Source organism: Knufia obscura (genome assembly GCF_036327395.1).
Source record: "Knufia obscura strain CCFEE 5817 isolate CBS 148926 chromosome Unknown scaffold_2, whole genome shotgun sequence".
Taxonomy (NCBI): Eukaryota; Fungi; Ascomycota; class Eurotiomycetes; order Chaetothyriales; family Trichomeriaceae; genus Knufia; species Knufia obscura.
Window position 1 is genome coordinate 403,862 of NW_027042688.1, and position 15,024 is coordinate 418,885.

The 15,024-nt window shown below is 49.3% G+C and overlaps 5 protein-coding genes across 5 annotated transcripts; 2 read left to right on the plus strand and 3 right to left on the minus strand.

Annotated features, from left to right (window-relative positions):
* Window positions 1-558: 558 nt before the first annotated feature.
* Window positions 559-1,031, plus strand: PMZ80_002011 (uncharacterized protein; the record flags this gene model as incomplete). The annotated part of the gene is made up of 2 exons (XM_064870447.1): window positions 559-667; window positions 715-1,031. The coding sequence occupies 2 exons, from the start codon at window positions 559-561 to the stop codon at window positions 1,029-1,031; spliced, it is 426 nt and encodes a 141-aa protein (XP_064732900.1).
* Window positions 1,032-1,734: 703 nt separating this feature from the next.
* PMZ80_002012 (uncharacterized protein) lies at window positions 1,735-2,481 on the plus strand (the record flags this gene model as incomplete). The annotated part of the gene is made up of 1 exon (XM_064870448.1): window positions 1,735-2,481. The coding sequence occupies one exon, from the start codon at window positions 1,735-1,737 to the stop codon at window positions 2,479-2,481; it is 747 nt and encodes a 248-aa protein (XP_064732901.1).
* Window positions 2,482-3,734: 1,253 nt separating this feature from the next.
* On the minus strand, window positions 3,735-5,168 carry PKA4 (cytochrome c oxidase subunit 1; the record flags this gene model as incomplete). The annotated part of the gene is made up of 1 exon (XM_064870449.1): window positions 3,735-5,168. The coding sequence occupies one exon, from the start codon at window positions 5,166-5,168 to the stop codon at window positions 3,735-3,737; it is 1,434 nt and encodes a 477-aa protein (XP_064732902.1).
* A 2,822-nt stretch (window positions 5,169-7,990) lies between these two features.
* Window positions 7,991-9,094, minus strand: och1 (alpha-1,6-mannosyltransferase Och1; the record flags this gene model as incomplete). Its single annotated transcript, XM_064870450.1, has 1 exon — window positions 7,991-9,094. One exon carries the CDS (start codon window positions 9,092-9,094, stop codon window positions 7,991-7,993), a length of 1,104 nt encoding a protein of 367 aa, XP_064732903.1.
* Window positions 9,095-10,490: 1,396 nt separating this feature from the next.
* On the minus strand, window positions 10,491-14,618 carry MDR1_2 (GTPase-activating protein; the record flags this gene model as incomplete). The annotated part of the gene is made up of 1 exon (XM_064870451.1): window positions 10,491-14,618. One exon carries the CDS (start codon window positions 14,616-14,618, stop codon window positions 10,491-10,493), a length of 4,128 nt encoding a protein of 1,375 aa, XP_064732904.1.
* Window positions 14,619-15,024: the final 406 nt, after the last annotated feature.

Here is a 15,024-nt window from a genome sequence, read left to right on the forward strand (position 1 = left end):
TGCTGAGTGGATGAGCACATCCAGAGTACCAAGAATGATGTGATGCTTTGAGGGGAAGCTGAGCTCTAAAGGTCAGAAAAGGGTCAGAAGCAGATTTCGATGATGCGTCTTTGATCTGTGCATGCCACGCGAGCTGGCCAATTTCGCCCCGCCAATGAAGTTCGTGCTGTTCGTATGCCTGAAGACTATTCGGCCGGAACTCGGCAGCGTCTCAACCACATGCTGATGAGGCATCTCGCGGTGTCGTGTTCAAGGTTTCGAGCAGCGAAGATCCTTCGTTTGTGCTTGTCTTTTATGCAACAGACATCATTGTACTGTCGCAAGGGACGAGGTCAATGCTTTGCGAGAATCAGTGCGCGATCTCGCGTAGGAGCCGTCCAGGCACCTCGTCGGCACCTTTCCGAGCGACTGGAACAGGGTTCATCCCTCGCCCAATTAGATGAGCACCACCACGATTAATCAGTAATCACTTATGTCTAATTCTCACCATGCTTGCAGTCCAGGCAGCCGACTCCCGTTGCATTGAGCCTTTGATAGCTGAGTATGACAGACGAAGCCATGCTGCACAAAGACAGTGAGTGGCGGGTTGACAATGATGATTGGCGGGCGGAGAAAGACCCCAGGAAACGCAAGCAGATACAAGACCGATTGGCACAGAGGGCCAGGAGTATAGGATGCACTGTGTTAGAAGCACCTCAGTACTGATTGAAACAGGAAAGCGGCTAGCGGAAAAGAAAATCCGAGAATGTGTCACCGAAGAAGGCAATGGCTCTGCTCGGTCAGTTGTCAACAACACAGGGCCACATACATGCTGCACTACACCACGGGGCGCCACCGGCCAGCAACATATCACAATCAGCTTCGGTATATTTACACAGGGAGCACCACTGGCAATGGTCACGACCGAATGCTTCAAGACACCCTGTTTGCCTATGGTGGAGAGTGGTTCTCGCTCACAGAAGGACACCCTTCCAGTCTATGCAGCACCTGTCCGCAATGGCGAGCTGTTAGGACCAAGTGCGGTCAAGTGAAGAGCTCACAATCGCTTTACAGCTGTCTGAGTATTCCACAGCAGTTACGGCCGACAACTCTGCGGCGAGCAATTGTTCATCCTGAATGGATCGACCGCGCCTCCCCCCTCCTTACGTGCGCAATGCATGCATCTCGTCGCTAGACACTTTTGTTAGGGAACAGTGCCTTCGTGACTTGTTGGTGATGTCTATCCTCATTGTTTAGGAGGGCCACGAGAATTATGACCCGTACGGCTGGGAGATCACGGAAGAATTCAAGGAGGAAGGTAGGCCTGGTTCTAGCTTCCCAATTTCCTACTAGTATGTACACACTTGCTGACCCAGTCCTTCTACCTCAGCGAGTCACCTATTCTTCCCATGATTACACAACTCGAATTCAACTTTCACAAGGTCATCGAAGCTACCATGTCAACTCAGGCAAGTGTACGACAGATCTAAAACCGGCAAAAACATCAAGCCAATCGCTCTGCTCGAGACTCATTCGACCTGCATGGAGTACGGCAGGCTGTTACTACCATTTGCGCGTCCCGACCATGCAATAATTAGCGTGCAACCAAGTTTGGTTTGTTTGTTCACCTTCCGTCTCATAAACAGCGCTGCGAGCACCGTCACCGTACGCGCTATCCATTGCAGCGATAACGATGTGAGACCTCAGGTCCCTCGAAACCAGCCTTCTTCCTAGCAAACCGCCACCTATCCAATTATGGCGACGGAATCTTCACCAACACCAGCACAACCTCTCCAATACCCGCCAACCCTCCAAGACGAGCCTCTAAACCCAACTCTCACAGCCTTGTCAACTCTCTCCCTCCTCAACCTACGACTCTCCCGCCTCGAATACCTCCTCACCGGCAAGTCAGACCCCCATTCACAGGCACACAACGAAACAGACAGAACAACCACCGCAGACAAAGACACAACCACACCCACCATCCCCACCCAACTCCGCACCCTCGAATCCCGCCTAACCCACCTCAAACGCCTCGACGGCCTCCCCGGCAGCTTAGTTCGCATGATCGACTCCCTACGCCGTGAATATCCGGAGCTCTTCCCCTCTACATCCAACTCTGCACACACATCTTCCCACGACCTAACACCCACCCCCAAACACGACCTCTCCCACCACGCCACCGAAGTCTTAAGCCACAGCACCCTCTACACATCCACCTCCTCCCACCTACAAACCCTTCAAACCCTTCGCATCCCACCAGCCTCACAGTCCGCGAATCTACTCAACGCGGCACCCAGGCTGCAACAACTGCGGAAACGACAGGAAGAGGTAGACTCGGAGATTGCGGAGCTGAAGGGTCGAAGCGCGAATGTGCTGGAGTGGTGGGTTAAGACTGGGGTTGTGGGGATGGGGGAGCTGTGGGAGGATTGGGAGGGGAGGGTTAGGGATGTGGAGAGGGAGGTTAGGCGGGTTGAGAGGAGGAGGGGGGAAGATACTTGAGCCACGAAGTCTAGCATAACGCCGAAAAGAACAATGACACCAGTGTTCTGGTCCGAGATTCCTCACGAAGTCAACGTGCACAGGTGTCGAGGACATACAATTCACAGTCAAGAGCCTGCGCAGGAGCATAGACAATCAGACTTTTCAGCTGCGAATGGCATGCGCGGACACATTGTGGCAGATATGTCTGGACGCAAACTAGCAGCGTATGGCAGATACTGAAATAGCCACGCGACGCCACGCCAGGTCAGGTCAGGTCGACTCAGACACCAGCCGCAGCAGATACGGCACAAGAAACGGATCTACTCGTCACAGATGCTACACAAGGCCTTAGTTGTTCGCTCCGCTGCCAGCACTGATCGCCACGCTATGTTGCTGACAGCAAGAGACAGGAAGAGGGACACAGCTAGCAATGATGGCGTATACCCATAAGAAGTACTCGTCTGCGAGATGAACTTCGCAAGCCGAGAACTTCCCCGCCGTGTCGTCTGTTTATGAGGGGAGCTAGCACTCTGCCCCAGGCCATATGTCCAGGGCAATGAAGCAGGAACTGGATATAACAATGGGTATAGCATTGGGTATAGCTTCACAGGACTAGCAATCAGGGAACCAATCGCAGAGGCCACTGTTTAGCGAAAGGAAGCCGGAAAACATGATCGATGTGCAAACAGCAAACGGAGCCACTTATCATTAGATTCTATCATAATCACATCACCATAATATATCAGACAACATCTATCTACCTTCAATGACCGACAAACCAATGCTTCAAGTTCCAACGCTATCGCTCGCTGACATCGATCCGGCACCTTGCTAAGCAATTCGACAATAATGGCTGTTTGCATAGCAAATATCCCATGGTGCTACTATTCACATGCTTGATCCATCCCACCGTCGCCACATTTGAATGGCAGCCTTGTTCGTCCTTCGTCGATCTTCAAGATCCTCCAATACCACACGCTGCCTTTATTGTGCGTAGAGGACATTGGATTTGCCGCTACCACTCGCCTGTCCAGCAGGTGTAAGTGACTGGCTGTTGGCGCCGACAGCCCGAATCCATGTGACAGCCCTTCATTAAGTAGCGGCCTTGGTGGTGGTATGCAGTGTATTGTGTATATGCAGGCACGAATCTGCTCGCGGCTGGCTCCATTGACGTCGCTTCTTTTGGCTACCTCTTCCAGTCGGCAGACTCTCTCGACGTCCTGTCCGTGTCCGATCGGCAACTTTCGATGCAATCTCTCGCAGTACCACAATCAAAAATCCTGAAAAGCCGCATCCCACTCCCTCCTCATCTCCTCCGTATACCTCCCCCTGCCCCCCTCACTCTCCTCCACATCCTCCGGCGGATCAGGATACTCATCAAAATTCCCCGCATCACCCTCCCACTCAACCCGCGGCAAAATCGGGCCCCTCCTCCGTCTATAATAAATATCATCCCAATTCACCCCCTCAAAGAAATGATGCTGCATCACCCTCTTACTTCCCCCCGCGATATGACCCAATCTCTCCGTCGGATCAGTCTTGCACAGCGCGAGGATGAAATCCCGTGCTACACGTGGGACATGCAGACTCAGGCGACTGGGGTGGGAAGAGGACGAGGGGACAGGAAAGCGGATGTGGCCTTGGACGATCTGCTCGTAGATGCGCATGGGGTTTTGGTCCCAGAAGGGGGGTTGGCCGATGAGCATTTCGTAGACGAGGATGCCGAGGGCCCACCAGTCGACTGCGGTGCCGTGTCCGGTGTTACGGATTACTTCTGGGGCGAGGTATTCGGGGGTGCCGCAGAGGGTGTAGGTTACGCCTGCGCTGTGTTGGGGTGGTTGCGGTGGCTCTGGCTGAGAATGTGAGTCTGGATTTTGGGGGCCATTCGGCTGCTTTGGCTGGCCATTTGGTGGTGCTGCTTGCGGTGTTGGTTGTTGTTGTGGCGGGTTCGAATCGGGTGGGAGGTATTTTGCGAAGCCGAAGTCCACCAGTTTCAGATGACCATCTGCGTCCAGGAGGATGTTTTCTGGTTTCAAGTCTCGATATGCGACATGCTGGATGTCGTGAAGGTATGCTAGTATTAGTGTTATTTCTGCAGCGTAGAATTGTACTGTCGGAAAAGGAAATCGTCTTGCGCGGCGCAGGTACGAGAAGATCTCTCCTCCAGGCGTGTACTCGAGAAGCATGTAGAGTGAATGTGAGTCGGAGAAAGATGCCAGCATCTGTGTAATAAAAGGATGTCCTGAAACTGCTGCAAGGACGTTGCGCTCATTGCGAACGTGCTCGACCTGCTTCAGCTTGACCACATCCACTTTCTTGAGCACTTTCAGCGCAAAGACTTGCTTGCGATCTTCTGGCTTTTTTACTTGTTTAAACCTGCATAGCCATACTCTTGCGAATGTGCCTGTGCCCAAAGTCTGTAGCAATTCGAAGTCTGAGAACTTCAGTGTCTTGGAGGAGAAGCCTGCGCCTTTTTGTTCCGGATCGGACGATATGTCCTCCGCTGGAGGGGGCTGCTCTTTCAACCTCGTCTCAGCGGTCTTGATTATGGCATCTTTACTCTGCTGCCGTGTGGGATGTGGGTTGCTAGCACTTCTAGAATTCTGTTGGGCTAAGCTCGATCGCAGGGATTGTCTGTGTCCTTGCGCCGACAGCGCTCGTTGCGACTGCTGGCGCGGGGGCTGCAGCGTCGTACTGTTGTTCATTGAGTAAGCCAAAGGGGCATGATCCTTCCTTCTACCGAATAGTGGGCATGGTCTGAAGGATATATGAACGCGACGGTCTCGGACAGAGTAAATTTGACGAGCAAACCATGCACGGTGAGCCGGATGAGATGAGTCAGTTTCATGCACGTTGCGTCAGGTTTCGAAAGTGACAAGGCGATGCAAAGTCGACGACAGGTAGGGCTTGAAGGCGTTTGAGGATCTGTTTCGGTGAGTCTGAGTATGGTCAAAATTGACGATACCAGATGCGAAATGATTGCGCAGCAATTGTCTTGGGCAACAGAAATGCGTCGAGGTGGAGCGCCGTCTTTTGAATCATCGTTGAGATTCACGCCCGACTCTTCAACTGTCGGCATGATAGGCCACTCGGGCGCTCGTGCTGGCCGAAGAGTGGGATGCTTGACCGCCAACGCAGCAGAATTGGCGTTTCTTCAAGCTGATTTCGGCTGTTCCAGGCCTGTGGGAGTGCTGAATCTGGTTGACGCGAGTTGACGCCATGTCCGATATGGAAAGCGATCGTCCTATTCATAGCGGACACGATCTCCATGTAAATCATCCGAACGTGAAGATTGTTCAGCTCGTGCTTAGACCTTTCCGCGATTCTTATGTAAGATATTTCGACGGCAGCTGCTAGTTGCAGATATATCTCTTCACGGCGATGGCATTGAAGCTTGCACAAGACACCACGCGGGCTGCGACTGGTGTCTCACAGCAGCAGCGGCCGATTTTCAGATACGAGAGTGGGTAACCCGAATTTGTCGCAATTTGGAAAACCAGCTAGTCGGTTTCGTTGTCGCATTAGACACCTTATGCTGCGATTTGACTCTGATCTTGACTCTTATATTGACTCTATACCACTTTCCTCTTCCGGTAACTGTATGATCGCTCGTTAAGGTTTAGCTGGCTAAGACGCTTATAGGGATAATCCTATAGTAGCTAAACTGCGCTCTTAACTCTTATAACTTATTATTATTAATAGAACTATAGACCGAGATATCGCTATAGTAATTATTACGATTAAACTAGAGTTATAGCGATTACGATAAGGAATACCTTTAAGTACTACCTATAAGTAGCTATTATAGCTACTAGGTAAGTAGAGGTTATTAAGCTAGTATAAGAGAAAGACGAAGGTATATACTTAATTTATATAAGCCGAGATTAATTAGCTTATTAAATTATTTAGACTAGATAAGCTAAAGTATTAATAGAGGTATAACCGATTAAGAAGGAATACTTTAGTAATAACTCTGTATAAATTAACTACGCCTTTATACCTCTATTGAGATATATAGGTCTTTAAGTACTTATAAATATAAATTAGTATTCTATTTAACGATACTTTAAGATCCTTAGCTAGTCGACATATAAAAGGAATACGTTAGTATTCGCTTTTAACTATTAATTAACTTAAGGTATATACTAATACTATTATACGGTTTAAAGATTAAGGTATAATCTAGAGCTTTATTAACGGTACCTTCCGCTAGTATTATCGCCCTTTTAACGAGTAGAGATTAGTATATTTAGGATATAAGAAAGGATATAGATCGAAGTGATAGGTAATTATAACGCCGAATAGTATAATACTAGCGATAAAGAGGCTATTTAAAGGATCTATAAACGACGTAATAATACTAAAAGTATCAGGACCAGGCTAACGAGGTGGTCTAATAAGGCTGTTGGTTGATGATTATTCTAGCTATGTCCTATTGACAACGATTCAACGCTTGGAAAGGGGGAAAGAAAGGTAAGACCATTTCCTCCACGCGATTCGCACTGTGAATCGGGTACCAAGCTTCTCGGTTCCTTTCGACCGATTGAGTTAGGATCTCTTGGCAATATGTGATATTCGCTTAACGATAGAGATAATACTTACTTCTCGTTAAGGGCGCGTCGTTAATACTAGGCTATTTAGTTATTTAAATACTATTATCTCTATCCTTAAAAGGGATATAGCCGGTATTCTACTACGCTTAATAGCACTTATAATAATAGAACGAGGTAATAGGTAATAAATTTAGGTATCGTAGTTCGAGATTTTAATAGTACTTTAGCTCTGGGCCTTATAGGCAACGCTTATCTTAATTAAGCTAGTAAATCCTTATCCGACGAGTTAAATCATATTTAGCTAAGTCTAAGAAGCTTAGACTACCGTTATACGACGTCTATATTAAGTAATTAATTAATTACCTGATAAGGGAAGCATTACTATATCGAGGAGTCAATATCAGAGTCAAAACGCGAGCATAAGGTGTCTATTGCGTCTAGAGTCAGGTGGACAACACGATCGCTCAGTCTGGTACCGAGAGAATTTTAGCGATGATGCTACCCTGCCCGACACGGAAGTGTGGAAGAGAGACATAGCAATATGAGAAATAGAAGGTCAAAGGGTTAGAAGTATTGAGTATAGCAGAAGCAAATGTGCAGCTTGAGAAGATAGCGAGGATGTTACAATGGAAGTTGTAGACTTCTGAGGCAGGAACTGGGACTAAATTCACTCCTGCTTATCTTGTTGCTGCCGTACCCTCCTGCTGTCCCCTATCGGATGGCGGATAGTAACTGCCATTATGACTGAGCTCGGAGGAGTGAAAATCGAAATTTAGGCTGGAAGACTATACATGCATGCTATCGAACCCTACTCATCATATCCATGTCAATACAACCTCTCAGAAATAGGACCTTCCGAGATTCTATGCCGTCCGCTGTAGTAAACACTTTTGCCCACTCCTAAACTCCTCGCTATGCTCTATACTTGAAACAAACCCTCACACAAAGAAATATCATCACACCACCACATCTCATCACGTATCACGCATCCTCTCACTCTCCGGTTTCCAAGACCCTTCAAAATCATGCCTGACAAAAGCCATCGGATCATCCGTCTCTCCAGCACCCATCTGTCCCACCCCTGGACTGAAACTCGTGATAGGAAGCACAACCACATCACCCACCTTCTTATGCTCCTTGATATTGAAGAAATCCTGTGCCGTGATGTTCTGGAGGTTCGAGTCGAAATCAAAGTAATCGTGGTTATTGAAGTAGTCGAATATCGTGTCCGTCCATACAGCCGGTCCAGTAAACTCCACGATACTAACGTTCGTCGGCGCGCGGCCGTGTCGTAGTTGACCCTTTGACTTCAGATCGAGTGTCTTTTCCGTGATGCGAGCCACTATATCGCGCAGTATCGGGTGACCTGCTTTTGCTTGGATTGTCCACTGACAGAACTGTATTCGGCGAGAATACCACTCTGCCCAGTCGTCTCGATCTGGGTCGGCTTCGATGCCTACCACCAGACCTACTTCGGCTCGATCGAGGCTCTGTGGCAGCCAGTCGATAGCTGACTTGAGCGCTTCTGTGTCGATGTCTGAGTATATTCCTCCTCTTGCTAGTAGTATGAGATATCTGAAGAAATCTGCTTTTAAGACTGGCACTGGCATCGCAGAAAATGCTTCTGGTACTTCTGGTACTGATGCGAAGAGGTAGCGTATCAGATGCTCGGCTGCGAGATCTGAGATGACCTCATGCACGAATCCTGGGTGTTTCTCCGTCCATGATGCCTCCAGTGGCCTCAGATGCTCATCAAATGCACCGGATGAGGGTCCAACCTTCCACGTCTGCCATATGTAACCGGGGAATTTCCCTTCTATATCGTAAGGGAAGTAGTATTCGAGCTTCGTTCGTAGGGGTTTCGAGGTTATGTCGTAGAAGACTTGCTGCTCGGGCAGGTTATTCTTCGCCGCGGCTGCCGCTGGTGGAGGTGGGTAAGGCCTCGTCGGCGCATTCTGGTCTGATATCGGTATGTCAACATTGAGTGGTTGTGATCCTGGCGTGGTTGTATGCCTGACTAGGAAGAACAGGGCTATCAGCACTACGGCCGAGACGATTGATTTCCTAGTCGACCACATGGTGCTCTGTATGCGACGGAATGCGAGTGCCTGGGTTGAATTTCAAGTGTATTGCGCAATCCGGGATTGCGATTGTCATGAACGATTATAAAACTTCAAGAGTCCTCCATGCAAAAATGGCCGCTGCTTTTCTTGCCTTGTTTACCGCATTGCGTCGCGGAAAGTGGGCGGATAGTGTTGAGGTTTCGCAGTCGAGGAAGTACTGCGTAAGAACGGCTACGGATGTGATGGAGGGCGCAGTCGATATGGTGGGAGAGGTTCCGTGAATGTGAGGAATGGAATGTAGGTCACGCCTGATGTTGCTACAAATCAAGGCCGGAACGCGAATTCATGCACATATAGCAACATCCGTGCATGATATGAGGTCAAGGTACACGCATGCGCACGGCCTGACTAACTACCCTGACAGGGTTGTAGCTGAAACTTCCGACAAAAGACATGCAAAGAATTGTTTCTCGTATTTCACAATCTCCGTGAAATGGACTTGATGCCAGATGGAAAGACAACACTCCAAGGTGGCTGACACGTGCATGGCATTTCTCTACGAAACGTTCAAGTTTGAGCTGAAGGCGCAGATCGAAGCTGGTTCTTTTTCCAAAATACCAGATTTAGCTCCTTATGTAGTCATCGTTATCTGCAGACTACAAGTACCAAGCTTTGACTAACACCATTGGCATTTTCCCCTTTTCGGCCGCCTTGGGTCACTGCACGAATGGCAGCTGGCCAGCATGTTCGAGCCAATTGTGGCTTTTCGAGTATCTCGCACCAAGGAATTGGGGCTGACCGGACGGAGAGCTGAGCTTAGGCAATAGGAGAACTCGTGGGATCTGCCGTTATATCTTGACACTACGATACTGTTCCGTTGTCAGAACCGGTTTCGCAGTTTGAAGGTCACAAGTCAAGCCCCAGTAGTGATACAAAAGTTCTGATCACAGCCGATCATGATCTACGCGATCCTCGTGCTTAATGTCGCTTGGTGTGACATACAAGGCCAATCTTTCGATGCAAGCACATCCAACGGGTTTGAGTGAGATACCGAGGCTTGCGCAATCAAGATAAACCTCGGCGGAGTGGAGATCTTCTAGAGTACCCCTAACTGCTGAGGTCGTACGGAAATGCAGTGTTGTAGCACGACGGAAAGCAGGATAAGAGCTTCGATAAAGCATACAGGCAGTTCAGAACGAACCGACTGAAGGGGGTACCTGTGTTACACTTCATGCGATTGAGTGGTGCAAATAGCGCTCTAAACATTATTGAGTGATGCGTCCCCGTCTATATGTACCCTGAAGTCGACATCAACGCCCGCGAGATCTGCTCGCTAACTGTTCTCAACGCTCAAATATCATCCCAGAATTATCTATACACGATTCACATCACTGACACAAGATGGCGCCTCTTATCTTTTCTCCAGACTCTGCAAACTGACAAGCTCACCATATCTGCCACCCTTAATCTTCATCAACTCTTGGTGTGTGCCAGACTCGATCACGACACCTCGATCGATAACGAAGATGCAATCAGCATTCTGTATCGTACTCAACCGATGCGCTACAGCAATCGTGGTCCTTCCCTTTGCAGCCTTGTCAAGTGCCGCTTGGACGACCTTCTCGCTCTCCGAATCCAACGCAGACGTAGCTTCATCGAGCAACAGCACCTTTGGATTTCGTAATAACGCGCGCGCAATAGCTATTCTCTGCTTTTGTCCACCTGACAGCAACGCCGCCTTCTGGCCCACTTCTGTCGCGAAGCCATCAGGCAATGAAATGATAAAGTCGTAAATATTGGCCTCCTTGCACGCACGAATGATTCGCTCATCGTCAACTTCTGCGTCATCTGCACCACCGAGACCAAGCAGGATGTTCTCCTTGACCGTGCCTTGGTACAGTGTTGGTTCCTGTGAAACAAGCGCAATATGACTTCTGTACTCATTCAACTCGAGCGTTGAGATCTCGCGGCCGTCCACGAAGACGCCGCCTGCAAGAGGGTCGTAGAAACGTTCCATCAGAGCGATAGTGGTTGACTTTCCGCAGCCTGACGAGCCAACGAGCGCGACGTATTGTCCCGGCTTGATTGAGATGTTCAAGCCTCGGAGCACAGGGACGCCAGCTCGAGTTGGGTACCTGAAGTGGACATCTCTGAATTCAACGTGGCCTTCTATAGTGCTCACTTTCTGTCCGTCTTTACTCCATGGATCGATCGTTGGGTTGCGGTCAAACAGCTTGCGAAGCTCATTCGCTGCATTCCGTGCTTTTGACATGTCACCTGCGAAGGAGAATACTGTGCCGGCTGACTGTGTACCGAAGATGATCTCAGAGTAGACGAGGAAGAACTGGAAGAGAGTGTACTCGCCGCTACTAATAAGCGTGCCACCATACCAGAACCCGAGAGCAATGGCAAGGAACATCAGAGATTGTGACGCAGCATAGAAAGTGCTGTTCTTGAGGTTGGACTTCAGTGACTCCTTGATCTGGGCGTCCAGCTGGCTGCGGTAATCTTGGTAGATCACGTCTTCGATGGTCAATGATGCGACAGTACGGATAGCGTTCGTGTGCTCACAAGCGTAGCCCGCAGACTTCTTGTAGGCAGATTGTGCTGTGGCCGTGAACTTGGCAAGAATCTTGAATCGAAGGTAGCCTGTACCGAGGATAACGGGAAGAGCGCACATGCAAACAAGAGCTAATTTCCATCCGATGGCGAGAGACACCACGACTGCGATGATGATTGTCGAAGAGCAGGATAGGATGACACCTAACGTGGCACCAGACAGTGCCGAAAGGTGTGTTGCTTCTGTGGAGAGGAAGGACGTCAGTGCACCGGTCGAATTGTCGTCGTCATCGAAATATGCAATGTCTTGTCGTAAGAAGTGTCTGAAAGCTAGATCTCGAGCCCGACGAACCAGGCGTTCACTGCAAACAGCCAGCGAGAAACCTTGTATCCACATGGCAATCAGCTGTACAAAACCGAGCATCAGGTACATCAGGGCCCAGAAGTTAATATCACTCCGAATTTGTGCTGCCCGCAACGGTACTGGCTGAGATAGAGCCACAATTGCTTTGGCGAAGAAGATACCCTGCACGGGTTGACCTGCTCCAGCAATGATGTTGAAGAAGAGGCCAAGGAACATGTAGTGCCACTCGCCCTTGTTGAAACTTCCGATGAATTTGATCAAGGTCCAAAGGGAGTACTTGGTATCCCCTTCCTTACCCTTCTCAGCGAGCTTCTTGGAAGAGACAGACCTGGTACTTGTCGATCGACCCAGAGCGAGTCTCTTGTCGGCAGGATCGGAGTTGTTGCTGTCAGACGTGCCTGACTTCTGCGTGGCTATCTTGTCAAGCTGTGCTTCAGTAGCACCAGCGATCTTTTCGTCTATAGACTCCTCTTGGTCATCAACGTGCGTACCATCGAGTCTTTGTGCGGAGACAAGAGCGGCATAAGCACCGTTGCGCTCAAGTAAAGCGTCGTGGCTGCCCTGCTCCACAATGTGACCATTCTTCATAACCACAATGTTGTCGGCATCTCTAATTGTTGACAAACGGTGAGCGATAACGATCGTCGTTCGACCGATAGCAGCTACGTCGAGAGCTCGTTGCACAACGCCCTCAGACTTGGTGTCAAGCGCTGAGGTCGCTTCGTCCAGAAGAAGAATTTTAGGGTCGCTGACAATAGCTCGAGCTATTGCGACACGCTGTTTCTGACCACCAGAAAGAAGGAAACCACGTTCTCCGACATGGGTGTTGTAGCCGTCTGGTAGAGACATGATAAAATCGTGCGCGTTAGCCTTCTTTGCTGCTTCCTCAATGCGGCGTGTCTGCTCCTCTGCTGTTTCGTGCTCGAACCTGGATCCCACGAGACCATTACGAATGTTTTCTTTGATGGTTAGACTGAACAAGACTGGCTCCTGCTGTACAAGTGCAATTTGTTGACGAAGCCAGCGCACGTTCAAGGTACTGATATCGTGGCCATCAAGGAAAACCTGACCTCCAACAGGGTCGTAGAAACGCTCGACAAGACCAACGATTGTACTTTTGCCTGATCCGGATGCACCCACTAGGGCAGTGGTCTTTCCAGCTGGAACATCGAGACTGACGTCCTCCATGACAACGACTTCTGGACGTGAGGGGTAGATGTGCTTGATGTTGCGTAGTTCGAGATTTCCTTCAACATGCTCGAGTCTATCACCAGCGTCCGATTCTGGATCCAGTGGGGACAGCCGGTCTATCGTAGCATAAATCTTGTTAGCGGCTGCGACACCTGCGACGAAATGCTGCACATTCGGACCAACGTTGCCAAACGAGAAGGCACCTATCATGACAGCCATGATAATAGTCAAGATATGGGCCAGGTTTGTCTCTCCACTGACAAGGAACCTCGAGCCCATCCAGAATGCTAGCCCATAATTCAGAAAGATCAAGCAGAGTAACGATCCGATCATTGCGGCCATCATGCTCTTGCTCCGTGTGCCCCATCGTTGTGCTTCAGCCAGATGGACATCGTACGACTTGGCGAGTTTGTCCTGCGTACCGAAAGCGACGGCGTTTCGTATCGAGCTGAACACCTCCTCGGCCACAGTACCGCCTATTGCATATGCTGCTAACGACTTCTTGTTCCACATCCCCATGAAGCGTCCACCAGCACCCATAATGAGTACAATGCACACTACAGTAGACATGCATATCAACGTCAATTTCCAGAACTTGATGAAACCAATAATGAATGCTGCAAAGAAGGCTGCAACACCATTCAGTGTGAGCGCAACCTTTTCCGAGATAGCTTCCTGAACCAGATTTGTATCAGCTGTGATGCGTGTAGTGACTTCACCTGCACCCAGCTTATCGAAAAAACCGATGTTTTGTCGCAAGATTGCCTTCAGATATCGGTCTCGAACTTTTGAAGTGATATGCTCGCCAGTATAAATGAAAAGCACGGTCGAAACATAGATCAAGACGAATTCTGCAATGGCCAAGTAGACGAAGTACAACACATAACCGTTCAATATGCTTGAGAAATCCTGATTAAGCGTGCCCTGAAAGTAGCCAGAGAAGCTGCCAGAGAGGTTACCGAAGACAACGGTCATTAGAGGCAGTGCAGCGCCGCCTCCGATGGCACAGATGGCGGCGATGACCAGAAAGACCTTGTCCCATGTTGTAGCGTACCGAAACAATGTGCTATATTTCACTGGAACAGAAGGAATATCGACCTGTCTCTTGAGTACATCCTGCTCGTGCTTGGGCAGATGCGCAAATATCTCATCCTCTTTCGGTGCTTCTCTGACTTGCACAATCTTCGAGTCGACTTTTCTGAAATCTTCAGTGCTGCTTCCGCTCGACTTGGAATGCGGCGAGGCAGGTGAAACGGGCGTTCTTGGGACGGGTGTGGATACTTCGGCTGCTTTCTCGTTGTCGACTTGGCCCGTGTGTAATTGCGTTTCTGTCGTTATTCCTAACTCTGCTCTCTCGTGGTCTTCATGTTGTTTCTCGGTTTCTTGTATGTTCGCTGACACCGTGCCCGCGCCATTCGGATCCATGGCAAGGTCTGGCTGGATTGTCGTTAATCAAAGGAAGATAGGTTGATGATGTATTATCTAGACATGCTCGACTGAAGTGTTCCGGTCGTCACAATGATTAAGAGAAGATTCAGTGGTGCTGTATTTTTCTTGACTTGCTAAATGAGAGTGCCAGGGAAGTGAAACTGCGAATGGCGATGTAATAATGTAGCCAACACCAGATCGGAAAAGAACGAGCCGAATGAATATGTACAATGCAGTCAGACGATAGATATGCAAGCAAGCAATGACTTCTCGCCTCAGTTTCGTACTCGGATGAACATGGTTGATGGACGTATCGATCATGGATACTCGTATCGGACTCGGAGGCCGCCCCTGGTCTCGGGCCCGACTGAAAACTCCTGGGTCCAGTGCCAATAATTTGTTT